The following is a 25,999-nucleotide window of genomic DNA, read 5'->3' as shown; positions in this document are numbered from 1 at the left end:
TAAGAAAGAAAGTAACAGTGCTTATATCATAAGGCTTTTGTGAATAATAAAGAGTTAATACACATTTGTATAATATTACAACAGTACCAAGAACATAAAAAATTCTGTATAAAATTTGTCACATGAAATATGTTTATGCAGGACTTCTAACACCTTCATAATAATCTATTTAAAAATATCTGTCCTATTTCTCCATGTGGATAATGGTAAAAAACACAGGCTCTCTTAGGCAGTTTTTAATATTCACTACATTAACCATGTAGACTTGTTATATAAAAGCTACTCAATAAATACTTGGTCATTCACTTAACTCACATGCATGATGTTGGACTTCCCCTTAAGAAGCGATTAAAATTAACGTAATTCCAAGAAATGTTTTTTCTAAGTTAAATAATTTAATCTGTACATTTAAAGGACATTTGCAAGGTATCTCATATACACAAATCATTTATATTTTATAGATAATATAAATTATTGAATCCAATGCTTTAGTAAATTCATTTTGCAAGGCAATATGTAAACCATGATCAATTTTTACAATTTGGCTAACTAATTTGCTTAAAGACTAGACTTGTTCTCAAAACTATGTATATTTTGTTTTAAAATGTTTGTTACCTTTTGTTTTTTACAACTGGAAACAGTAGTGTTTTTGTCTTGTTCCTGAGAGTCTTGACATTTGTCTACAGTGATACGTCGTTTTCTAGAAGAATTTGAAACATTTTTTATCATGCGCTCTGAAATTGAGGGTACTGTCATACAAGTACTGGATTTATTGATATTCCTCCTAGGTTTTACATGAACATTCATTTTTTCGTCTCTCTTTACTTGACAAGTGTTCTCTCTGTTATGCAGCATTTGGCACAGGATGAAGGAAAGGGTTAATTCAGCATTCTTCGCACATATTATCTTCATATGTTCAATAGTTTTCATGACTTTCACAGTATGGGCCATTTTTCCTAAATCTTTCTGTGAGGCAGCCAATAAATTTTTGAGCAGTGTAGAAAACTGATTGTAGTTGTATTCTAACTGTGTCATAGTGCTTCCATAATTTATAGATGCTATACATGGCACAAAGTCAATATATGTGGAAATGGAATACTTAGACTTCTTTAGAAGTTTCTTAATTTCTGAAAGTTCTTCAAGTTCTCTTGAGAACAAATGAAGAGCATATGAGCAATTAATAGCTTCATTATATTTGTAGGTAATATCCAAATCTTTCTTAAGTTCAGAAATAGCAGTCTCTATCACTTTCCAAAGATGATCTGTTGAGTTATCTTTAAGAAATGAAAAAGAAGCCATTTTTTCTTGGCAGCGAACAAGTTCAGGAAGAAGTGACATATCAAACCAAAGCATACCTCGAAATCTTTGTTTATCTAGTTTCTTTGCCATTGAGTTTTTAAGGAAGTGAACTGTTTCTGAGAGCATGGCTATTTCAATATAGGTTTCAGTGGCTGCAGGTTTTAAAATTATTGCCTCACAGTTGTGGTTTTCAATCACATCCAAAACGTTTTCTTCTGTGATAAAAATATCATCCCTGTTATCTTCTTGCAGCATCTGGAAGCATTTTTTTAAAACTTCTAAGTGTTCAGTACATCTCAAAGTGAGTTCCTGTAACTTTTTAAAGTCTGCAAATTTAGCTTGGTCCAATATTTCACTAATACAACAGATATCTGGGTGTAAAACTGAAGTACTGTTAAGCCTACAGTTTTCTATGTTAATTTTTCCTTTGTTTATTAGATCATCTAACTTCCTGGAAGTCATCATAGTATTCTCCTCAAACCCAATATTGGAAATTTGTTCACTACTTAAATCTTTAGACAATGTATCATATATCTCTTGCAATTTAGAAAAAGAATGTTGATTCATTTTGAGTAGTGTTCCTTTGTTCTTCTGTCCTGAGTATTTTTTGCTGAAAGATTGTTTCTTCTCTTTCCAAACAAGACTTTTTGCAGCATCAAAAAAGATATGTTCCAGACCAAAAAGAGATATATTGATACCTACTGCCTCACTGCTCTTGATGAAATTAACTTTTGAGGAGATCATTTCAATGATAATCCACAAATGGTCTCGTTTTCCTGGATAGGAATCAACTTTAGGAGAGTCCCCATACATACTGATTAGCTTTAAAGTACTTTTTCTTAAGGTTTCTAGGTCTCCTAAACTATCTCCAAAGTTAACCCCACAGGTAAATGGAACAGAAAGAGTAAAGTCAAAACAATCAGAACAATGCCTCAATATTGCTTCACACTCTTTAATCTGTCGTTTGCATTTTAAGAATGCATAGTATGAATTGTTTTCCTTTTTGGTGTCTCCTAATAATTCAATTAATTGATCGTGGTAGTTCTGCAACTCACAGAATGCATTATATTTAAGCCTTCCTTGAAAAGCAGGATAGAAATTGGATTGTTGTTGAAATCCACGTGGCCTGCCAAGCAGCTCACTGTACAATGTCTCATCATACCAAAGCAAGCTTCGGAATGTCGGTTCACCTCCTAAGAGCCTTTTTTTGTTTTCAATGAATTGAATAGTTTCCATCATCATTTGGAGTTCTACCAAGGAGTCAACAGCACATGGTTTTAATTTGTGTTTGCAATTACTCCACAGGTTTTTTTCTACCAAGAGGTCTCTTGAAATCAAGATTTGCTCAAGCGAACATTCTTGTTTTTTTTCAAAAGCTTCAACAAATAATGGAAGAATACTTTGACAAACCTTAGTTTCTTCCTGTAGTTTCTGCAAAGATGATGCTTCATCTGCCCTCCTCAAAATTTGAGCAAGCCTAGCTGTAAGACCTGAATCATCAGCTGAGCAATGTGTTTCTTTTAATTTATTCATGCACGATGTAGGATTCTTCTGAGGAGTAGAGACTTTGGAGGTTTCAGAGTGAGCACGTAAAAAAGGCATATGATTAACTCCTAATATGTCTGGTTTGCAATTACAGGCTAGTTCTGCATGCAAGGTAGAATCAGACTGAGAGTTAACACTAACTTTAACTTGCCCCTCTTTCTTTCTATCATTAAGCTGATTAGAAACTGCGTTATTCAAAGAGATTGCCTCAGTATTCTTAATGCTTTGATGAGAATCAATCAAGTTATTTTTAATTGTTTTCTCACTTACGCAGGCGTCATCTGCTAAAGTTTTATTCTTTTGATTTCTGTACTCATTCTTAACAGTTGATCTTTTGGTCATGCTTTTTTTGTGAACCGAATCTTTGGCTTTTTCAGTTTGTTTAATTTTCCACATTTTTCTGTCCGGAATGTTTTTCTTTGAAGTACATTGTTTTGAAGAACCCTTTATATCATCTTTTAAGAGCAGAGAACTATCACTAAAAAAAAGTCTCTTCATTGTATTTTCCCTGTAACTTTTACTTTCTTCAGTTACTGGTATGAGATCCAACTCAGAATTCTCAATAACATGTGTTTCATTCCTGTCTATCTGGACACAACTACTTGGATACCATTGTTCTGTCTTTAGAAGCTTCTTTCTATTACATTCTTGCTGACAGTGTGGAACATTGGTGCATGTTGAAAAAGAATCTATAGCAAAAGCTCTCTGTTCATCCAAATATGTTTTTTTAGATTCTCTCTCATTATCTGTCACTGGAGCAGCTGCTAATTGAGGAAGAATATTACACTTTTTGCTTGTTATCAGAGTTTGAGGTAATGGGTCCAAATGGACATTTCTTGTGATAGTGCCTGGAATGGAGTTTTTACTGGGAGATGTCCATTTTTCTAGAAAATTTACTTCCAGGTTTCTTTTATAACCAGGTGAAATAAGGTTATCTGGTTTGTAGTTATCAACATTCAAAAAGTGCTTCACATCTGATTCTAAGACTGAAATAACTATGTCAGTTTTCACTTGTGTGTGAGCTATACAAGTTGCATCATAATTTTCGTCTGTGCTAAAACTTACATTGTTTTCTTTTATGCAACTTAAAGATACTGAATTAGTTTTATTTATTACTTCAGCAGCCTCAGCACTTTCTTTTACTGTATCTTCATTATTATGTGCTAAATGGTTCTCAGGCTTTTCATATTTATTGTTAGATAAAGACTTTACATCAACTTGATGTTCTTTTTTAGTTAGTTTTTTATCTGGGCAATCTGGAGAAAACAGACACCCCATTTTTCCAGAAAAGGGTTGAAGTTCTAAGGATTCTGGATTTTTCATATAGATATTGTTATAAGTTGACTGACTTGTACTTTGGGATGTGGAGCCCGGAGTTAACTGTGATTCAGGATATTCTTGATCACAAAATTCTCCCATGTGAATGGTGCTGTGGCTCCTGGAGACACTGTTGGCCACATTTTTCTTAGAAAAGCACTTTCTGGTTTTCTCTTCACTTGTTCTATCAAATTGGCACTTTGATACATGAGTTAATGATTTATTAATTTCAAATCCCAAAGCTCTTTTCTCTCCTGATTTGTCATATTTTCTTTTTGGAAAAAAATGCTTAGTGGAGTAATATCTTCTTTCAGAAACAGAACCATAACCTTGAAGGTCACAAATTTCCCAGAAATTATTGCATATTATTTCATATGATTTTGGTAATGGACCCTTTCTTGTTTCTCCCACTTTAGCTATAAGTTCCAAAGATGTGTTAACTCTTCTGTGAGCTTTTTTTAAGTAAAGAAGAGCACTGTCAAGTTTTTTGGAAAGACATTTGCTTTTGCATAGAGATACTTCACTATTTAGAATGTCCAGGACACTTCGAATGTGTTTTTCTGACTGTGAAAAGGTTTTAATTCGTCCTTCAGATAATGAAGAAAAACATTCAGATGAGTCTTGCTTGATTAGCCTCCTCTTCTTTTCACTGAGTTCATGATGTGGTAAGCTCTGGTCCCTAAAATGTGTACGTAGCTTTCTTTTGCTAATTTTTGATTCTGTGTCTCTTTTACTTCTCGTATCACTGCAAACAGTTTTTGAATTTGTAAGGGAACATCTGGATTCATTGTTTATTGTGACACTTGGAGATTCAATAGGCGGAGGTCCACTGCTTTGTTCTTTAGACATATGATTCATGTGTATATTATCACTAAAGTCAAAAGAAAGTGAGATTCCAGATTCACTCACTATTCCAGATTCTTCCTTTATATTACCAAATTCATCTGCAAATGAGTAACGTGAATTTTCACAACACTGGGAGTACATTTCAAATCCAGGAACTTTCCCCTCCTCTTCACTTATTTCTGGTTTTGTGGCTTCAGTCATGTATTTGCAAATACTATCCTTCAATGAAAAGGACTTAACAGTGGAACTGATTCCTGGCGTAAGTGTATTAGTAATTGTAATTTGTAGATCTGGAAGTAAAATTGGGTTGAAGAGCTCTGCTTTGTTTTTTTGTGTAGAGGCATAATCAGAGTAATGTTGATCACTATGCTCCCTTCTTGTGGTGCTTCTCAAAACTTCCTTCTCCCCATTACTGCTTCCTAGAAGACTTTCCCAATCAATACGAGATTTCAGTTCCTCATATATTGCCCCAAACTCTTCATACAGTGCATTTTCATGGCTATGAGTGTCTTGTTGAGATGGAAAAGCATCATCACACTCTTCTGATACTACTTCAATCTCACTTTCCAATTCAATACTTTGAAGAACTACATTATCACCTATTGACTTATGAAATGAGTTGTGTGATTTATTTTTATCCATATGCATTTCATAGTCAGAAACCCTACATTTTACTAACCCCAAATCTGGACTCTCAGAACAAGTTTGTTTAAATTTGTATCTTTGGTGATCTTCATTTGTTTCTAATGTGGGCACTACAGTATCATCCATCTGTAATATAGCATTTGAGGCTAAATGCTCTGAAGAACCTGAGGTTTTGCAAATATTGGGATGCTTTATACTCCTTACAGTATTTTGTATATCTTTTTGTTTTATGGCAGTGAGAGTATCTTCAGTTTCTAATAATGTAGTTTCTTTTGATACATATTTTTCCCCCTGAGGCAAATTAAATGTAGTAAATTCTTCAGAGCTCAGAATTTCTACATTATTGTAATTTTTATTCTCCCATCTTTCATCTATAATAAAACTTTTGTTTGTATGAAAACCCTGCCTCTCATTTCTGCATATATTTTCTATGTTGTTTTCTGTAGATGAAACAATGTCTTTCCCTTTAGCCTCATTTAGGTTTTCTTTATCATCTCTTTGTTCTTCGAAACTAACAGTGAGGTGTATATCACTATTCAACTGTTCATTACAAAACAGAGTATGACCTTGACCTTTATTGTCAACTTGAGAAGTTCCAAAGTCTCTCTGAATCATTTCTAATAACATTGGATCATTTTTATTTTTTCTATTGATACATGTATGTTCTCTTGCCATGCTGCAATCTGAATTGTCATGAGCTATTTTAATGTCATGAGATAATATAACTACATTCATTGGTAGGTCTTTGACTTGGGAAATGTCTTTTGCTTCCTGGAAAGCATCGGTTATAATGCTAACACAGTTTTGATTTGTTCTTTCTAATTTCAGTTCCATTAGTTTTTGAGAAATGGCAAAATTGCTATGAACGTCATCTTCATTCTCCAAACAGTGTTGAGGATGCTTTTGTGAAAGGCTCTCCACTCTTGGAGTAAGATTATTTTGTAATTCCAATGGTAGATAATGTAGCTCATAATTTGTGGTAGGTGTGGAAGATTTTGATATTTCTAACTCCTGAGGGATTAATCTTTGATCACATTTTCCCTCCAAATAATTAAGACTCTTATCCTCTTTGTATTCTTGGTGCAAAGAAATGCTATTATCTGTTGGACTGATTTTTGTTTCGTTAGTACAATAATTATCAATCTTTCCCCACAAATTTTGCTTTGCTACGTGTTTGGAACCATCTTCTAGGCCAGTGAAGTTTCTCACTTTTCCAATGTTTTGAATGTACTCATGTATACTTTTTTCCTTTTGGAACTGAAAAACTGCAGACATCTGGTGATTAGTCTGACATGTAGTTTTTAAATTAGAAGACTCTAATTCCTGAGAAATGTGATTGTTATATCCTTTTGTACAAATATTCACTGATTCATAAGAGTTATGTGGCTCACTATTTTGTTCAATTAAAAGTGGGATGTTACTTCTCTGTTGAGATCTCTGGGGTTTTTCCGCACTGTGTTTTTGGTTCTTAACTTCTGGAACTCCATTTGACAAACACATAGGGAAAGAAAAATTGTCTTGGTCCTGACATTGTCCTGCCATAGTAATTTTATTGGGAGTTGTATAATAATCACTGTCCTGAGAGCCCATGTTGTGAGCCTGAGCTTGTGAATCATCAAAAGAAATTTTGAAGCAAGGTGCATCCGAACAATTAGTAAGAATAGCATCATCACCAGGCATGACTTTAGATGAGGAGGCAGAATTAGTTGGCATAGTGAGGTTAATTCCTGAATTAACAAAATCTAAACTCTTTTTAAATGGCAAAATGTTATTTAAACCTGTAATATTATTATGTTTTTCTATACTTTCTTCTCTCCTAAGTCTTGGGTCTTTGATGAATTTTGAAGTAATAACTGTGCTTGAGCCAATATTGTTATGAAAAGTAGCAGGAAGACCACTTAAAACATTTTTAAGATGCGTCAAATTTAACAAGTCACCATTAACATTTTCTTTGGTATCACTGGAAATAAATGAAAGACCTGAATCATCTGCTTGTACTTGAGAAGTGTCTTTACATTGTGTTAAATTGTGCTTCATCTGTCCACTGTGTGTTTCAATTACAGAAATGTCTCCATTTTGCACATTTTCATAGGAATTAGCAGTATTTGAGTTGGAAGAATTTATCTCTGAACTTAGTGCACTGCATGAACAATTTTCCTGAACAAACAGATCTACAGGTTTTCTGAAATGCTCAAAGATGATAGTAGCATCTTTTCCTTTTCCAATTCTTTTGGCCACTGTACAGTTATTTAGACAGCATGTCCTTTCTGTGGAAATAAAAAGAAAATAAGCAAATATAGGAAGAAAAAGTAATTTTACAGACAACCCTATTAAAAATGTTTAATTTAAATTTCATCAAGTAACCTAGTGATGATTAAACTATGTTATCAGTAGAAGCAGCAAGGAGCACAAAAGATGAGTAACAAATGAATAAATTATAAATGATGGAACATGAAATTGGTCCTTAAGACCTTACCAAATAAAGTATTTGCCATAAAAAAATTGCATTCTGTCAAATACTAAGAAATAGAAAAATTAAATAGGAATAAAAATATGTTACACACCAGGTATTTCTCATATTAATTTTCTATATTCAGGTATTTAATAGTATCTACATATTAATAAGTAAAATTGTCTCCTTCTACCTACTGTTACCTTGATTTATCTCCCTCTAACACCAGAGAACAAAAAACAGAAAGGAAAAAGGAATGAGATAGGGAACTAAGGAAGAAGAGATCAAAAAGGTTCCACAAAATCCTTCCCAGGAGTCAAAAGCAAACTACGACCCCTGCTGCACAGTTAAGTAAGTACTTCTGCAAATAATATGTAAATAAAACCTGGAAAATAGAACAAAATTTTTCTTTTATAATTTATAAAAATATATTTCTAAAATTTCATAAACTTTATGGAATCATAATAACAAAGGAATTTAAAGAAGTGTGTATTTAGCAAGTAAAATGTTCAGAGAGCACTCATAGCTAAGTTATACCATGAAAGTATCTTTATTAAAACAAATTAATGATGAAAAATTCCTTCTGAGATATATGACATAGGTAAGTTTAATCATATCACTGGGAAGTAACATGAAGTTCTTTTTCACAATATATTAAAAGATTGTTGAAAACTTCTAAATTCTATAACCGTTTGTGATTACATTTAAAAAAATCAATATATTTTATTGATTATGTATTATTACAGTTATCTCAATTTTTACTCCTTTGCCCCCCTCCACCTGGCCACCCCTCATTCCCTCTGGCAGTCCCTACACTTACTTCACCTCCATGGGTCATGCATGTAAGTTCTTTGGCTACTCCAGTTCCTATACTGTTCTTAACATCCCCCTGTCTATATTCTGTAACTACCTATTTGTACTTCTTAATCCCTGTACCTTTCCCCCTTTCTCTTCCTTCCCCCTCCCAACTGACAACCCTCCAAACGATCTCCTTATCTATGATTCTGTTCTGCTTGTTTGCTTAGTTTGTTTTTTATTTACTTTCATTTTTTTCAGAGGAGAGCGTGAATGCAGTCCTCCACTACCAATTATGCCATTGCGTTTCCCATATTTGGGGAAATCGCAGGGGTCAGCACATGGGAGTACAACAGATAAGCTTCACCCTGGGAAAACCACCTTCGTGATCATGGTATGTACCCTGCCAGGTAAGTATGCTTAGTTTGTTTTTTAGATTCAATTGTTGATAGTTGTGAATTTACTGCCATTTTAATGTTCATAGTTTTGGGTCATCTTCTTTGTCTTAAGTAAGTCCCTTTAACATTTCATATAATAATGACTTGGTGATGATGAACTCCTTTAGTGTTACCCTGTCTAGGAAGCCCTCTATCTGCCCTTCAATTCTCAGTAACAGCTTTGCTGGATAGAGTAATCTAAATTGCAGGTCCCTGCCCTGATGCCAGATAGTTCAGTTTCTCCCTGTATGCCACAGGTGACCTTCTAGCTGCTGCCCCAATGCTGGAGCCCAGAGGAAGTGAGTCTGCCTAAGTCCTAAGTCCATTATGGGCCCTTTAAGAGGAAATTCCTGAGAAACCTGAAGTTTAGTTTCTCCTGCCACCCCAAGCCCCCACTTGTTTTTATTGCCAGAAGTTATGGAAACTCACCTTCCTGGCACTGGAACCCTAGGCTGAGTGGTCTGGTGTGAAGGGGGGATTCCTCACTTCTTCTGAGGTATCCCTCCAGGTTTTTATCTACCACATGTGAGTGTGAGACCGTCCGTTCCATGTCTCCGCCCCTCCTCCCTGTCTGGATGAATATGACTTAATTCCTTGGTTGTGGAATTCCCATACAGCTCGATTTTCTGATGATTCTGGGCGATAGTTTGTAGTTTATTTGTAATTTTTGCTGTGGTTAGGCAAGGAGGTGAGCCATGTTTACCTGCACCTCCATCTTGACTAGAAGTCCCAATTATACTTTTTAATTACCCTAGGCTACAGCAGAAATATGCCCTCAACTAGAGATGTAATTCTAAAGACTGGGAATCTTATTAGTGAACAGATAAAAGGAAAGGTACCATAGATTCCCATACCTCCTTACACCGAAATAAAATAACATGCATTGTAAATAAATAAAAACCATAAAATTATTACAAGAAAACATGGGGAACAGCTGTATAATCTTGGTATAGAAAAGTATGTCAGAAGAACAAAAATTTAAAAATGAAGTGAATTACATACAAACGAAACTCAGAAGAATAAACTGGTAAAAAGTATATTGTGAATGAGACAACTTAGTACACACTTATAAGTTAGAATACATAGAGTATACAGAGGATCTTCAAAAGATTAACAAAAAGAATACAACAGAGAAGTGCGCAAAGTACATTAAAAATCACAATTTAAATAAAAGTTGTCAATAATCACAAAAAGATGTCCAACCTTGCTAAGTAAACAAGATTCATATTTAAAAAATTTTTAAACTGACAAAGATTTTGAAAGATAATTAATACTCTGCATATGTAAGCACTTTTAAACTGTTTATAAACTGGGAAAGTAAATCTACAGCAGTCATCAAACTTTAATGTAATCTACACCCCAAAAATACACTTTTATGATTTATTCTTCTGACATACCAATACCCAAGATATACATACAAGAAGTTTTAGTGCTGGCCAAACCTTGGTCTGTTTGGGACTCACCCTAATGACTCCCTAAGACCTCTCTCCCCACCACAAGGAACTTGGTGGGAGTCATCACAGACCCAGCACTGGCACTGAGTTTGAACCTGCATCACTGGTGAACACCACTTGCCCTTACCTGGTGACCCATAGGAACCTACTTCATGCAACATGAGCACTGTCAGAGGCTATTTCAGTGGCTGAGCCTAATAGGCAGAGGCAGATCTCAGAGCACATTGGGACATTTGCTGACCTGTCCCTGGGGCCAGTGCCAGTAAATGCCATCCTAGGTGTGCAGCTCGGTCCTTCCAATGCACACACATGCCCAGAAGAGGCAGCCACAAAATGTGGATTTGTAGCTCCAAAGAGGTTGTCTGACATTGACCTGCACCAGAGTCACTGCCAAGAGTCCCTCCCCAGAAGCAACACACACAGTGGCCAGCTTTAGGCAACATCAGAGCAGGATCCAATTAGCTTCACAAGAGTCACAGCCCAAGAAAGATTGTGGCAGGCACCACACCCTGCTGAGGTCAATTCCACTTCATGTGGTCAGCACCTGCACAGCAGCTCGTACACTGTGGTCAAGCTCAATTTTCAAAGTCAGGCAGCCTAGAGGTCTACCCTACACAAAAATGGGCCAGTAACAATCAAGACTCAATTACAACAGGAGGGCCCACACAACACACACAAGGGACATTCCTGGAGCACCCAGATCAGAGGATCGAGGAGACTATGCTAGTGGGTCCCACAGGACACCTACTACGCAAGGCCTCCTTACCAAGACTGGGAGTCATTGCAGGTCTACCTACTACATAGAAACAGATACAAACAGGCAGCCAAAATTAGGAGACAAACATGCCCTAAATGAAAACAGGAGAAATCTCCAAAATAAGGGCTAAATAAAATGGAGGGCTAAATGAAATGGAATCAGATACAAAGCTCAAAAAAAAAAACAGTTATAAGAATGCTCAAAACACTAGTGAGAACTTCAACACAGAGATACAGAAAAATACACAGAAACCATAAAAAAGAACCAGTCAAAAAAGAAAGATACAATATCTGAAATGAAGCATACGCTAGAAGGAATAAATAGGCTGGATGAAGCAGAGGATTGAATCTGCAATCCAAAAGACAATGTGGGAGAAAACACACAATTAAGAACAACAAAAAGAAAAAAGAACTGAAAAAATGAGTATCATTTAAGAGAACTTTGGGACATTAAGTGTAACAACATCCACATCATAGGCGTACAAGAAGGGGAGAGAGAGAGAGAGAGAGAGATCGAGAACCTATATGACTAATAACTGAAAACTTCACTAACCTTGTGGAAGGAAAAGACACATAAGTTCAGGAAGTGCAGACAGTCCCAAAGAGCATGAACCCAAAAAGACCCACAACAAGACACATCATAATTAACATGGCAAAGGCTAAGGACAAAAATTTTAAACCAGTAAGAGAAAAAAGCTGACAAGGGAGCTCACATAAAACTGTCAACTGATTTCTCAATAGAACCATTTCAGACCACAAGGAACTGGTATGAGATATTCAAAGTGATGAAGAGCAAGGATCAGGAGCCAAGATTACCCAGCAAAACTATAATTTAAAATTGAAGGAGAAATACAGAGCTTCCCTGAGGGGAAAAAAAAGGAAAAGAGTTCATTACCACCAAACCATTTTTACAGAAATGTTAAAGGATTTTAAGAAGTAAAAGACAAAAAAGAGAAACATAGTTATAAAAAATAAAATGTATATAAATATGCACTTATCAATAATCACTTTAAATGTAAATGGCTTAATACTCCCTACAAAAGACTCTGGGAAGATGGCAGGATAGATAAAGGCAGTACTTGCTTCCTCGTACAACCACATCAAAATTACAACTAAGCTATAAAAACACCATCATTAAAACCCCCTGAAATCTAGCTGAATGGAAGTACTACAACTAAGGATATAAAGAAGCCACATCAAGACTGGTAGGAGGGGCGGAGATGAGGAATAGGCTGGTCTCACCTCTACATGTGATGGATGAAAATAGGGAGAGATATTTCAGTTGCAGGACCCCCAGAGAGGAGTGAGGAGTCCCAGCCCCCAAACAGGCTCTTCAGTGCAGAGTTCCAATGCCAGGAAGATAAGTCTTCGTAACTTCTGGCTGTATAAACCAGCGGAGACTGTGGCTGAGAGAAATAGAGGACTTCGGGAATGTGATGCAGTTTCCTCTTAAAGGGATCATGCACAGACTGACTTAGACTCACTCACTCTGACCTCTAGCACTGGGGCATCAGCTTGAAAGGCACCAGGGACATATGGGAAAGAGCTGAACAGTCTAGCATTAGGGTGAGAGTTGGAGGGGCAGCTTTCTCCTAGATAAAAGTGCTGGCCAAAGCCGCTGTTCCTTTTCTGAGATGCCCCATCCTCCTAACTGAGACGGCAGGGGAGCACTACATCTGAGACTCCAATAAACTGGCTATCACTGTTTGTCCCTCCCTGGTGATTTCCTGAGACCCCATCCCACCCAACTTGTGGACCCATCCAGGTCATTTCCCGTGGCTTTTCCATATGAATGGCCTGTCTTGGTTCATGCTTTAGACTTTCAAAAACTTTCTCAAACAAGGAGCATTTGGCCTTAGCAAGCCCCATACCTCTCATTAAATGTCCCCATGCATGCCTGGCATTAGCAGAAGGTGGCCTTGGTTTGCAGCTTGGCCTCTTCTGGGCACCTCCAAGTCCAGCACAAGAGGCAGCCATCTGTAGATTCACTTTGTAGATCACTTTGTAGCTCATGCTGGGCAGCCCCAGGGGCAAAACACAGGCATCGGCTGACCTTCATGTGCACCTCTGGGAAGGACCCAGAGCCGGACTAACCAGTGGACAGGTTAAGACCACATCAGAGTACCACCTAATCACCTCCACAAGAGACACATTCAAGTGGTGGACTAAAAGGGCACCAGAGCCCTGCTGAAGTAATTCCTGCTTGGTGGGGTGGGCCCCTGCCAGCTGATCTATGGTGGTCACAGCTAGTCCTTGCTGCTGATCAACCTAAAGTTAATTTCCTCCTATTGACATGCCAACAGCAATCAAGGTTCTACTACAACAGGAGGGTGTAATGCAGCCTACACCGAGAAGGGGGCTACTCCTGGAGTTCCCAGCTCCAGGCTGAAGAAGGCTGTTGAATTGGACACTAAGGACACCTACAACATTGGGCAACTGTACCACGCCTGGAAGATGCGGCAGTTCTTATACATAGAAACAAACACAGAGAGGCTGCCAAAATGAGAGACAAAGAAACATATTGAAAATGAAAGAACAGAACAGAACTCCAGATTTAATAAAACAAGACTAAACAAAATGGAGATAAGAAAATCTACTAGATGCACAATTCAAAACACTGGTTATAAGGACGCCCAGTGAACTTAGGGGGAGAGTGGACAGACTAACTTCAACAGCATAAAAAAGGACATGGAAACCATACAAAAGGAACCAGTAAGAAATGCAGGCTATATTTACTGAAATGAAAAAATTATATACTGGGGATCAACAGGAGAGTATATAAAACCAAGAATCAAAACAGCAATTTGAAATATAAGGAAGCCAAAAAAAAAAAAATCAACTGAAAGAGCAAAAAGAAAAGGAATAAAAAAAATGAGGATAAGATAGGAGCCCCTGGGACAACTTCAAGTAAACCAACATTCACATCATGGAGGAGCTAGAAGAAGAAAGATAGATATTGAAAACTTATTTGAAAAAATAATGAGGAAAACTTCCCTAACCTGGTGAAGAAAATAGATATGCAAGTCCAGGAAGCACACAAGCACAGAGTGTCCCAAACAAGATGAACCTACAGAAGCCCACACAAAGACACATCAAAATGAAATATTTCCATGTAACTGAAAAAAACATGCTGGGGTAGTAATACTTAAATCAGAAAAAAAACCACTTCAAAATAAAGGCCATAATAAGAGACAAAGAAGGATAATATGTAATGCTAAGGGAATAAATTGAACAAGAGGATATAATCCTTATAAATATTTATGCACCCAACATAGGAGCACCTAAATATATAAAGCAAATCTTGATGAACAGAAAGGGAGAGATTGACAGTAATAGTTACAATCAGCGATTTTAACACACTACTGAAAGCAATGGATAGTTCTTCCAGACGGAAAATCAACAAGGAAATAGAGACCTTAAATGAGACACTAGATCACATGGATTTAATTGATATATTCAGAACATTTCACCTAAGAGCAACAGAATATACATTCTTTTCGAGTGTACATGAAACATTTTCTAGGACAGACCACATATTAGGACACAAGAATCAATAAATTTAAGAAGACTTAACTCATATCAAGCATTTTCTCTGACCTTAATGATATGAAACTAGAAGTCAATTACAATAAAAAAACCCCCCTGAAAAACACACAAAGACATGATAAATGGGTTAATGAGGTCAAGGATGAAATCAAAAGATACCTTGAAAAAAACAACAAAAATGAACACGTAACAACCCAAAATTAATGGGATGCAGTGAAAGCACTCCTAATGGGAAATTCATAGCATTAGAGGACTACTTCAAGAAACAAGAAAAGTCTCGTAAGACACAATCTAACTTTACACTTAAAGGAATTACAAAACAACAACAAAGCCCAAAGCGTAAGAAAAAATAATGATGAGAATAGAAATAAATGATGTACAATAAAAAAATAATACAAAAGATCAGTGAAATCAAGAGCTGCTTCTTTGAAAAGATAAACAGGATTGACAAACCTTTAACCAGACTTATCAAGAAAGAAAAAATGACTTAAATAAGAAATGTATGAAGAGAACAACTGACTCCACAGAAATACAAAGAATTGTAAGAAAATATTACAAACAACTATATGCCAGCAAATTCAACAACCCGGACAAAATGGATAAAATTCTAGAAACAATCATCGAAAGTTGAATCAGGAAGAATGAGGAAATCTGAATAGACCAATTACAATTAAGGAAATTGAAGCAGTAATCAAAAAACTTCCAGCATATGAAAGTCCTGGAACAGATGGCTTCACAGGTGAATTTTACCAAACATTCCAAGAAAAACTAACACTTACCTTCTTAAACAATTCCAAAAACTTCAAGAGGAGGAAGACACTCAAGCTCCTTTTACAAGGAGCATTATCCTAATTTTAAAACCCCCCCAATTTTTTTGTACATAAGGACACTACACAAAAAATTACAGAGCAATATCCCTGATGAACAAAGATGCTAAAATTCTCAACAAAGTATTAGCAAACCAGATCCACCAATACATTAAAAAGGTAATACACCACAATCAAGTGGGATTTAGTCCAGGGATGCAAGGCTGATACAATAATCACAAATCAATAAATGTGATACACCACATAAACAAAATGAAGAATAAAAACCACATGACCATATCAATAGATGCAGAGAAAGCATTTGATAAAATCCAGTACCCATTTATGACAAAATCCTCAGCAAAGGGGGAATAGAGGGAACATACCTAAACATAATAAAAGCCATTATGACAAACCCATAGCCAACATTATATTCAATGGGCAAAACCTAAAACTGTTTCCCTTAAGATCTGGAACAAGACTGGGATGTCCTCTATCACCTCTTCTTCAACATAGTGCTGGAAGTCCTAGCTACAGCAATCAGACAAGAAGAAATAAAAAGCATCCAAATTGGATAGAAAGAAGTAAAACTGTCATTACTTGAAGATGACATGCTACTGTACATAGAGAACCGTAAAGATTCAGCCAAAAAAAAAAACAAAACCCAGAACTGATAAATGAATTCGATAATAAAGCAGGATACAAAATAAATATCCATAAATGAGTTCCATTTTTATACATCAGTAATGAACTAGCAAAAAGGAAAACTAAGAAAATCCCATTCGCAATTACATAAAAAAATACCAAAAAAACAACCACCTTGGAATAAATTTAACCAAAGATACAAAAGATCTACACCCCTCAAATTATAAGACACTGAAGACAGAAATGGAAGAAGATACTAATAACTGAAAGCATATACCATGCTCATGGATAGGAAGAATTAGTATCATTAGAATGTCCATACTATCCCAAGCAATGTACAGACTTAATACCTATCAAGATACCAATGGTATACTTCACAGAAGTAGAACAACTATTACAAAAATTTATATGGAAGCACAAAAGACCCTGAATAGCCTCAGCAATCTTGAGGAAAAAAAGAACAAAGTTGGAGGTATCACAATACCTGATATATCCAATGATACCACAAGGTCACTGTAATCAAAGTAGCCTGATACTGGCATAAGAACAGGTATATAGATCAATGGAACAGAATGAATGCCCAGAAATCAACCCACGCCTTTATGGTCAATTAATATTTGACAAGAAAAGCAAGAAAATACAATTGAATCAAGATAGTCTCTTCAATAAATGTTGGGAAAATTAAGCAGGTACGTGCAAAAAAAATGAAACTAGACTACCAACTTATACTATACACAACGATAAACTCAAAATGAATAAAAGACTTAAATGTAACTTGCAAATCCATAAAAATCCTAGAAGGAAACATAGGCAGTAAAATCTCAGGTCTCTCTCGTAGCAGTATTTTTACCAATACATCTCTTAGGGCAAGGGAAATAAAGGAAAAAAATAAACAAACGGGACTACATTAAACTAAAAAGCTTCTGCAGAGCGAAAGAAATCATTAACAGAATGAACAGGGCACCCACTGTATGGGAGAACATTATTTGCCAATGATACATCTGATAAGGGATTAATTCCCAATATATATCAAGAACTTAATTCAATATCAGGAAGACAAACAATCCAATTAAAAAATGGGCAAAGGACATAAATAGACACTTCTGAAAAAAGGATATATAAATGGCCAATAGACATATGAAAAGATGCTCAACATCACTAATTATCAGAGAGACGCAAATTAAAGCCACAATGAGACATCCCTTATAGCTGCCATAACTGCTACCATCAAGAAATCAACAAACAAGTGATGGCAAGAATGTGGAGAAAAGGCGACCTCTAGAGCACTGTTGGTGGGAATGCAGGCTGATGCAGCCACTGTGAAAAACTGGAGATACCTCAATGAATTAAAAAGGGAACTTCCTTTGACCCAGCAATCCCACTTCCAGGAATATATCCTAAGAATCCCAATACACTAATTAGAAGAAATATATGCACCCCTATGTTCACAGCAGCATCATTTACAATAGCCAAGGTCTAGAAACAAACAGCCCAAGTGCCCACTAGTAGATGAGTGGATAAAAAAGCTGTGATATATTGACACAAGGGAAAACTACATGGCTGTAAAAAACAAAGGAAATCTTTCCTTTTGTGACAGCATGGATGGACCTGGACAGCATTATGCTAAGTGAAAGAACCCAGTCAAAAAGGCCAAGTACCATAAGATCTCACTCATATGGAGAATCTAATGAACAAAATAAACTGATAAACAAAATAAAACCAGATGCATGGATACATGGAACAGACTGACAGCTCTCAGAGGGGAGTGGGATGGGGGAACAGGAAGAGATTAGGTAAAGAACATATATGCATAGCTCATGGACAGAGACAACAATATAGTTAAGGCTGGGAGGGGGGCTAAGTGGAGGGGTAAAAGGGAAATAAATGGGGGACATCTGTAATAGTGTCAACAACAACAAAAAAATCAACGAGACCAAAAGATGGTTCTTTGATATGTTAACCTGACAAACCTTTTGCCAGAGTGATCAAGAAAAAACAGACAGCAGACTCAAATTATAATACAAATGAGAGGCCATTACTACTGACCTTACAGAAATAAAAAGTGCTATGAAGAAATATAATGAATAGTATGCTAATAAGTTAGATAAAATGGATATATTAAATTAAATGGACAAATTCCTACAAAGACAAAACCACCAAAGCTGATACAAGAAGAAATACAAAATCTCAATTGGCCCAGTCCACAGTAAGTGAAGAAAATGATCAGTAACATAAAAAACAAAAACAACAAAAACAAAACAAAAAACACCACCCACAAAGAAAAGTCCCAGCCCAGATAGCTTCACTAGTAAAGTTTAACACATGTTTTAGGAAGAGTTAATGCCACTTCACAAACTCTTCCCCCTAAAATGGGAAAGGAAAAATATTAGCTCAATCATTCTATGAGATCAGTATTACTCTCATACCAAAACCAGATAAAAATATCACAAGAAAACTACAGATCAGTATCTCTTATGAATATGGACACAAAAGTCAACAAATTAGTAAATAGACTCCAGCAACATATAAAGTGAAGACTATACCATGACTACATGGGATTTATCCCAGGAATGCAAAGTTTGCTTAATATCTGAAAATCAATTAGTGTGATATGCTACAGTAAGAGGGTGAAGAATAAAAGCAACATGATCATCTGTAAGATGCAGCAAGAGCATCTGACAAAATCCAACAACCTTTCATGATAAAGACAATCAATAACTGGGAATAGAAGGGAACCTGCCCAACATGCTAAAGGACATCAAAAAACCTCACAGCTAACATCGTATCTGTGAATGAGGGAAGTTTCCCCTCTAAGTTCAGGAACAAGACAGGAACTTCTTATTAAACACTGGAGATCACAATCAGGGCAACTAGGCAAGAAAAAGAAATAAAAGACATCCAGTTAAAAAGGAAGAAGTGAACCAGAAATAATATTGAGATAAGCAAGGTTGTAGGACATGAAAAATCAAAATTATTTCTATATACTTGCAATGAACAAACAATACAAAAATGAAAGAAAGAAAATAATTCTATTTACAATAGGATAAAAAAGAATACAATACTTAGGAATAAATTCAACAAAAGAGTGTAAAACTTAACCCTGAAAACTTCATTTCATGCCCACTAGACGGCTATAATCAGAAAGTGGTGTGGTAACAAGGAAGTGGAAAAATCCTAACCCTTACACACTGCTGGTGTGAATGTAAATGGTGCAGCCACTTAGGGAAAAACAGTTGTAGCAACTCCTCAAATGGTTAACACAGAGTACCATGTGACCGAGCAATTCCATTCCTTACTATACACACCCAAGAGAAATAGAAACACAGGTCTACACCAAAACTTGTACAAGAACGTTCAGAGCAGAATCATTCACAATTGCCACCAAATATCTATCAGCTGATGAATGGATAAACAGAAGGTAGTATATCTATACAATGAAACCTTATTGCATAAAAAGGAATGAAGTACTGATACCTACAACAACATGCAAGAACTCTGAAAATACTGTTAAGTGAGAGTCGCTAGTCACAAAAGGCCACATACTTGATTTCACTTATATGAAATGCCTAGAATAGACAAATATATAGAGAAAGAAAGCAGATTGATTGCTTAGGCATAGGGGGAATGAAGGGAAAGGGATATAATAGCTTTTAAAGGTTCAGTGTTTCTTTCAGAGTGATGATAACAACATATCATACTCACTAGGCTGGCAGAAACAAACTTTTAAAAAATATTATGTATTGGCAAAGATGTAGAGTAAACGTGGAATCTGATGTAATGACTTTTGAAAACTATTTAACAACGTCTTTGAACTGCTTTGCAAATTCCTGATGTGGATATACTGTGTATTCTACAGAAAATCTCTTGCACATATGTACTGAGACACTTATATGAATGTTTAAAATAGCAATGTCTGGAATATGAGTAAAGCTGGAAAGTGTCCAAATATCCCCAGAGGAATAGTTCATAGTCAGAAAATGGAATATGTGAGTGCACACATATATGTATGAGAATGAAGAAACTACAGTTATACATCAACATGGAAGAATTGCACAAATATATTGAGCAAGAGAAGTCACAAAAATATCAATATCTGCAATATAATTTTAGATACAGAAAACTGAAAATAGGTAAGGCAAACAACTATTCTGCTTAGAAATTCATAATATATTAGAAAATTATACCCAGAAGTTGTAAGACCAAAACAAATGCTACTGAGGTAGAATAACATATGTATCTTACCAGCTCTCTTAGGAAATCCTGTTGAAAGGAATCTCAAAGATGTCATAAGGTGTCCATTGCCTACTTTTTGACCAATAAATTTTACTGTTACTATTGCATATGGAAGACACTGCCTAGGTTTGTCTACTGGGTTTGAAAAAACATCGTATTCATAGAAGTATACCTGAAAGGTAAAAGAGATAAGAATATTTTTATGCTGATTAATTTTAACAGACTTAAGTTAATATTTTTAAAAACTATATTAACTGCATAATGTTATTTATTCATCTGATTCCATATACTACCCCCCTTCCTGCCTTCTTTGACCCCCTTTTTTTTTTGAAGATGTATGAATTTTTTCCCCCTGCCACGCATTTTTTCCTTGGTAGGCTACCAATGTCAGTAGAAGCTGACACAATCTGTTTTTAAATTTAGAACTATTTTTCCATTAAAGGTTTAATGTTTTGCATATGCTGTGAATGCACTCCACTATATTTTATATGGTTGAAAAAGTTAATTAGGAACAGAATCAAAACAATGCATTTTACATGTGGTGGCATATATATATCTCTAGAAGGTTTAGCTTCATTTAATTATATATATGGTTATATATAATGTGTATTATATATAATTTAATCTTTTATAGAAGACTAAAGTAAAGGTCTACTGTCTCACCAACATATGATAGAAAATTATCATTTTACATGCAATGACCAGGATAAAAGTCATTGCTCCTTCTGCAAAGCACAAAGGATCAAGAACATTATTTCAAAATAGCCTTGTTTAAAAAAAGGTGGTGTGCTTTGCAAAACATAAATTTACCTATGGAACATTTAAATAAAAGCAGACACTCTATTTTAAACAAAGGTAAATATAAATTTGAAAACCCTTCTACTAACATTCTCAGATAAGTATTAAAACATCTTTCACTGCTTATTTATTTAAGGTAACATTATATTGAGTGAACCAAGAGCTGTTGCTTTAATATTTTGGGAGGTTCTTTTAAGTTTTATACCATACAGTGTGAACCATATGACATTCAAGTAGTCAGATGAACTAAAACATTAACATACTGCTGAATTGTAGGCTTGTAGCTCAATGGTATCTTTTGGAGAAGGTGTATTTCTTGACATATGGCAATCAAAGTTAGGAGAAGGATCCAAAGAAACTTTGTTTTTATCCACCGAAGGCTGAATTTTCTTCACTTTTCCAAAAAGAACCTTTAAAAGAAGGTAAAAAGGAGGTCTGTAAAAATACAGCAAAACACTTTAAACTTTCATAACACAGAGAGTTGTGAAACTCACTCTTTTTAAAAGGAAGATCTATGAATGGAGATAATCCATGTTACAGATAAATAGATAACTCATTGTAATTAAGTCATCTATTCCATTAAAAGTTTATACAAAATTTGACAAAAATTTGTAATTATGTCAATTTTCACCAACTTAAACTCTAAGACTAAAGTAATCCCAATAAAAATTTCAGAAAATCTCTTTGTAGGAATGAGCTGTAGTCTAAAAATTTATCTGGAAGACTAAACAAACAAGAATATCTAAGACAATTTAAAAACTTTTTTGTAAAAATGGTGAGTCAGAGATAGAGAATGATGGCACGGAGCAGGTGACTTGCACTTCCAGATATTAAATACTTTTTAAAAGGATGGAACTACCGTAAGAAAAGGCAGAAACTACCATAAGAAAAGTTTTTCCCCCCTGTTGGGGAGGGTAAGAGTAAGGGGAAGGGGAAACGGGGGGAAAAAAAAAGCCCAGGTTAAGTCCAAGCAACTAAAATTATACAACTAAAAATACTGTATAATATTAAAAGTACTATTTGAAGTAAAGCAAAAACAGATTTAATAAATAGTGTGCAACTGGAAAATTAAATTCACTTCTTAATATATAAAGCAAAATAATTACCAAGTTATATATTTATAAAATACAAATATTATAGAAAGAAATACCATCAAATCTTTATCTCATTTTAAAGTGAGAAAGTGAGAATTCTTCTCTAAGCATGTGTGCTAAGAAACCATGAACCAAAAACACAGACTTCACTGTAAAATATTTGAAAACTGTACATCAAAAAAAATGTGTAAGCCCAATGGACTAGGTGCTAGCCTATAAACCAAAAGGTCATTGGTTCAATTCTTAGTCAGGGAACATGCCAAGTTGCGGGCTGAGAGGCAACCCATCAATGTTTCTCTCTCTTTGATGTTTCTCTAACACTCTTTCTTTCTCCCTTCCACTCTCTCTAAAAATAAATACATTCTTTAAAAAAATTTGTAAAATTCAGAAAATGAACATAAGTGATAGAACACAATGAGAAAGAAAATGGAATTAATGTGAAAACAAGTTCACATTTTATTTAATGGCAACAATTCTATTAGTTACTTTTAACATGCTAGTACTTTCATTCAAAATTAAAAACAATAGTAAATATAATGTGGAATCCTACATTTGGATATTGGAAGAGAAAAAACATTAGTAGAAAACTGGCAAAAACCAAATACAGTCTATAGTTTAGTTAATGGTACTGTACTACTACTACTTTCTTTTCATTTTATTATATTTTATTGAGATGTAATTGTTGTACACATCATTGATTTCTTAGTTTTGATAGATGTGCCATAGTTATGTGAAATATTAACATTAGGGGAAGCTGAGTGAATTGTATAAAGGAATGCTCTGTACTATTTTTGTAACTTTTCTGTAAATTTAAATTTATTCCAAAATAAAGTTTATTTGAAAAAAATCACATTGATAGAACATTATACCAAGAAAAGCTGAGGTCTATGCTTTAATAAACTGATAATGCTCACAAATAACTAGGAAAAAAAGAAAATGGCAAAGGATATTATCAAGCAATTATCTAATTATTGTTAATGAATATATACAGAATGTTTAAATAGCAATAACTATGAAAAAGAAAAAACTGAACCAATGAGAAACTATCACATATTAAAACTGGTAAAGAGATTTTTTTTAAGTATAATATACAGAGTTAGTGACACTGTGAGGTAATAGATATTCCTACATAAAGTAGATAGAAACGTCAACCTTTCCAAGGACAACTGGGCATTGCATATCAAAAGTTGTAAAAGTGTATATACCTTCAACTCCTAATTTGACACCTAAAAATTAACCAATTAACTCTTAACAAATAATCATAGGCATGTGTAAAAATGTACCTACTAGGATGATCAAAGTAGTATTTAAAAATACAAAGACAAAGCAAAACAAATAACTTATACTCTAACGTTAAAAAATTGTTACACAAATTTATGGTACAGCTGTATAGTGGAATACTATGCAGTCATTCAAAAGGATATTTCAGAAGAATACTTATTTAAGGACATGGAAATATTCATTTTATAGTCAATGAAAAAAGTTATATAGTAAGTAAAAACATTTTAATTACACTTACATATGCATATCCATATACATGAACAGAAGACTAAATAATAAGATTAAGTACTTGTTACTAAGTATTGTAAAAGTAACTGTAGTTATTTATTAAAAGGCTTTTTGGAGCTTTTCAGTATGTCCCAATTTTTCTAAATTAAGTATGTATGACTTTTAATGCAAAAATAAATTATGCTTTATGAATTTGATAGTATTTGAGGTCTAAAAATAAAAGAAATTATACCAAATGAACCAATGATTTTACACTCTAAGTTACACAACTCAGCATCCTGCATAGCATCTGTGATTTTAGTATTCCTGGCAAAGCTGCAATTAACCAAAAAGTGTATCTTAACCAATTTGTTAATGCTTAAGATTTGAGTATAAGACTTACTGTTTTCAATTTTGAATAACTTTAGACTTTCAGGAAAGTTGCAAAAATAGTTTGGAAATCCTGTATACCTGTACGCAGCTTTTCCTAATGTTAACTTCTTACATAAACGTAACAAAATTATGAAAACTAAGAAATTAGCATTGTATAATACTATTAAGAAAAATAAACAATAGGAATTTAGTAACTTTAGCTTAAGCCAGAACAATTATAACCAATGTTTTGAAGAAGGACACTTAAAATCCTCTGGCATTAATAATGGTCTGAACAAGAGAAAGAGGGTCAATTAAGATAAAAAATTATACGCTGACAAGACAAAGATGGTATGGTCTGCCTTTGTTTACTTGGACTTCTGGTTTATGCTGCACACCCAACTAACACCAGAAATAGGAGGAAATTCTTTTTTTTCTTTAAAGATTTTATTTATTTATTTTTAGAGTGGAAAGGGAGGGAGATAGAGAGAGAGAGAAACAACAATGTGCGGTTGCTGGGGGTTATAGCCTGCAACCCAGGCATGTACCCTGGCTGGGAACCAAACCTGCGACACTTTTGTTCGCAGCCCACGCTCAATCCACTGAGCTACGCCAGCCAGGGCTAATAGGAGGAAATTCTGAATGATAACGATGATGACAGTAATAAATATAATTATTTATTTTATATAACTTAAAAACACTAATAATTCACATGTTCAGGTCAATTTAAAATAAACTGAATATAATAGTTAATATTTGTTTTAGGCTACCTACCTTAAAAACTATAATACTTTCTACATTAATGCTTCTACTGTGAGCATAATTCAATGCAACATCAACATGTCTAAATATATAAATTCCAAGAAGAGGATTTCCTAATATCTTCAATGCAGATGCTTTGCTACTTATCCCATTATAATATATCTCAGCCACATCACTCTGAGGAAGTGCTAAAAAGCAGAAATGTTCTTCAAGTTCTCTGCCATGTCTTCCATTTTCACGCATCTCTGACCTAAAGCAAAACAAATATGCAGTGAAATGAGAATATCAACACAATTTTTAACAGAAAATAAGTATTTCAACTTACTATAGTCAGAAAACACGACAATTATTGAGAAAATGCACAGGGGACAGTGTCCTATCGAAACAAGTTAGGCTGAAAATCATCTAAGGAAGAAATGCAAATAGCAGCTAGGTAACTACTTGTCCAGAATTATGATAAGGGCTAACATTTCCTGAATGCTGCTAATATGCCCAACACTGTTAAGACTTAACCTTTACATGCATTTTGTCATTTGTTGTCTACTCTCCCAAATTGAGTTGTTGTTGTTATTATTATTATTGTTATACATGTTTTAAAAATGACAAATATGATGTTTAAAGAGTTAAAACTTGCCAAAGTAGCAAAGTACATAATTGGAATTGTATATGCCAACCATTAAGTTCCAGAGATCAAATTCTTACTTATTTG

The 25,999-nt window shown here is 34.8% G+C and overlaps 1 protein-coding gene and 1 non-coding gene across 2 annotated transcripts in view; both read right to left on the bottom strand.

Moving 5' to 3' along the window:
* The window catches only part of TEX15 (testis expressed 15, meiosis and synapsis associated), a 52,175-nt gene that overhangs the window by 7,438 nt on the left and 18,738 nt on the right, over positions 1–25,999 (bottom strand). The window contains exons 3-6 of the mRNA XM_045821805.1: positions 25,303–25,540; positions 21,838–21,984; positions 20,786–20,948; positions 616–7,919 (exon numbers count right to left, since the gene is read on the bottom strand). Coding sequence (XP_045677761.1) covers positions 616–7,919; positions 20,786–20,948; positions 21,838–21,984; positions 25,303–25,540 — 7,852 coding nt within the window. The remainder of the gene's footprint in view (positions 1–615; positions 7,920–20,785; positions 20,949–21,837; positions 21,985–25,302; positions 25,541–25,999) is intronic.
* Positions 9,158–9,317, bottom strand: LOC123807853. The gene has a single exon (XR_006783727.1). It is a non-coding gene; the product is annotated as a U1 spliceosomal RNA (small nuclear RNA).

Source organism: Phyllostomus hastatus, unplaced genomic scaffold (assembly GCF_019186645.2).
Source record: "Phyllostomus hastatus isolate PE091 unplaced genomic scaffold, TTU_PhHast_1.1 phas_scaffold_46, whole genome shotgun sequence".
Lineage (NCBI taxonomy): Eukaryota > Metazoa > Chordata > Mammalia > Chiroptera > Phyllostomidae > Phyllostomus > Phyllostomus hastatus.
This window is presented reverse-complemented; position numbering and strand designations above follow the sequence as displayed.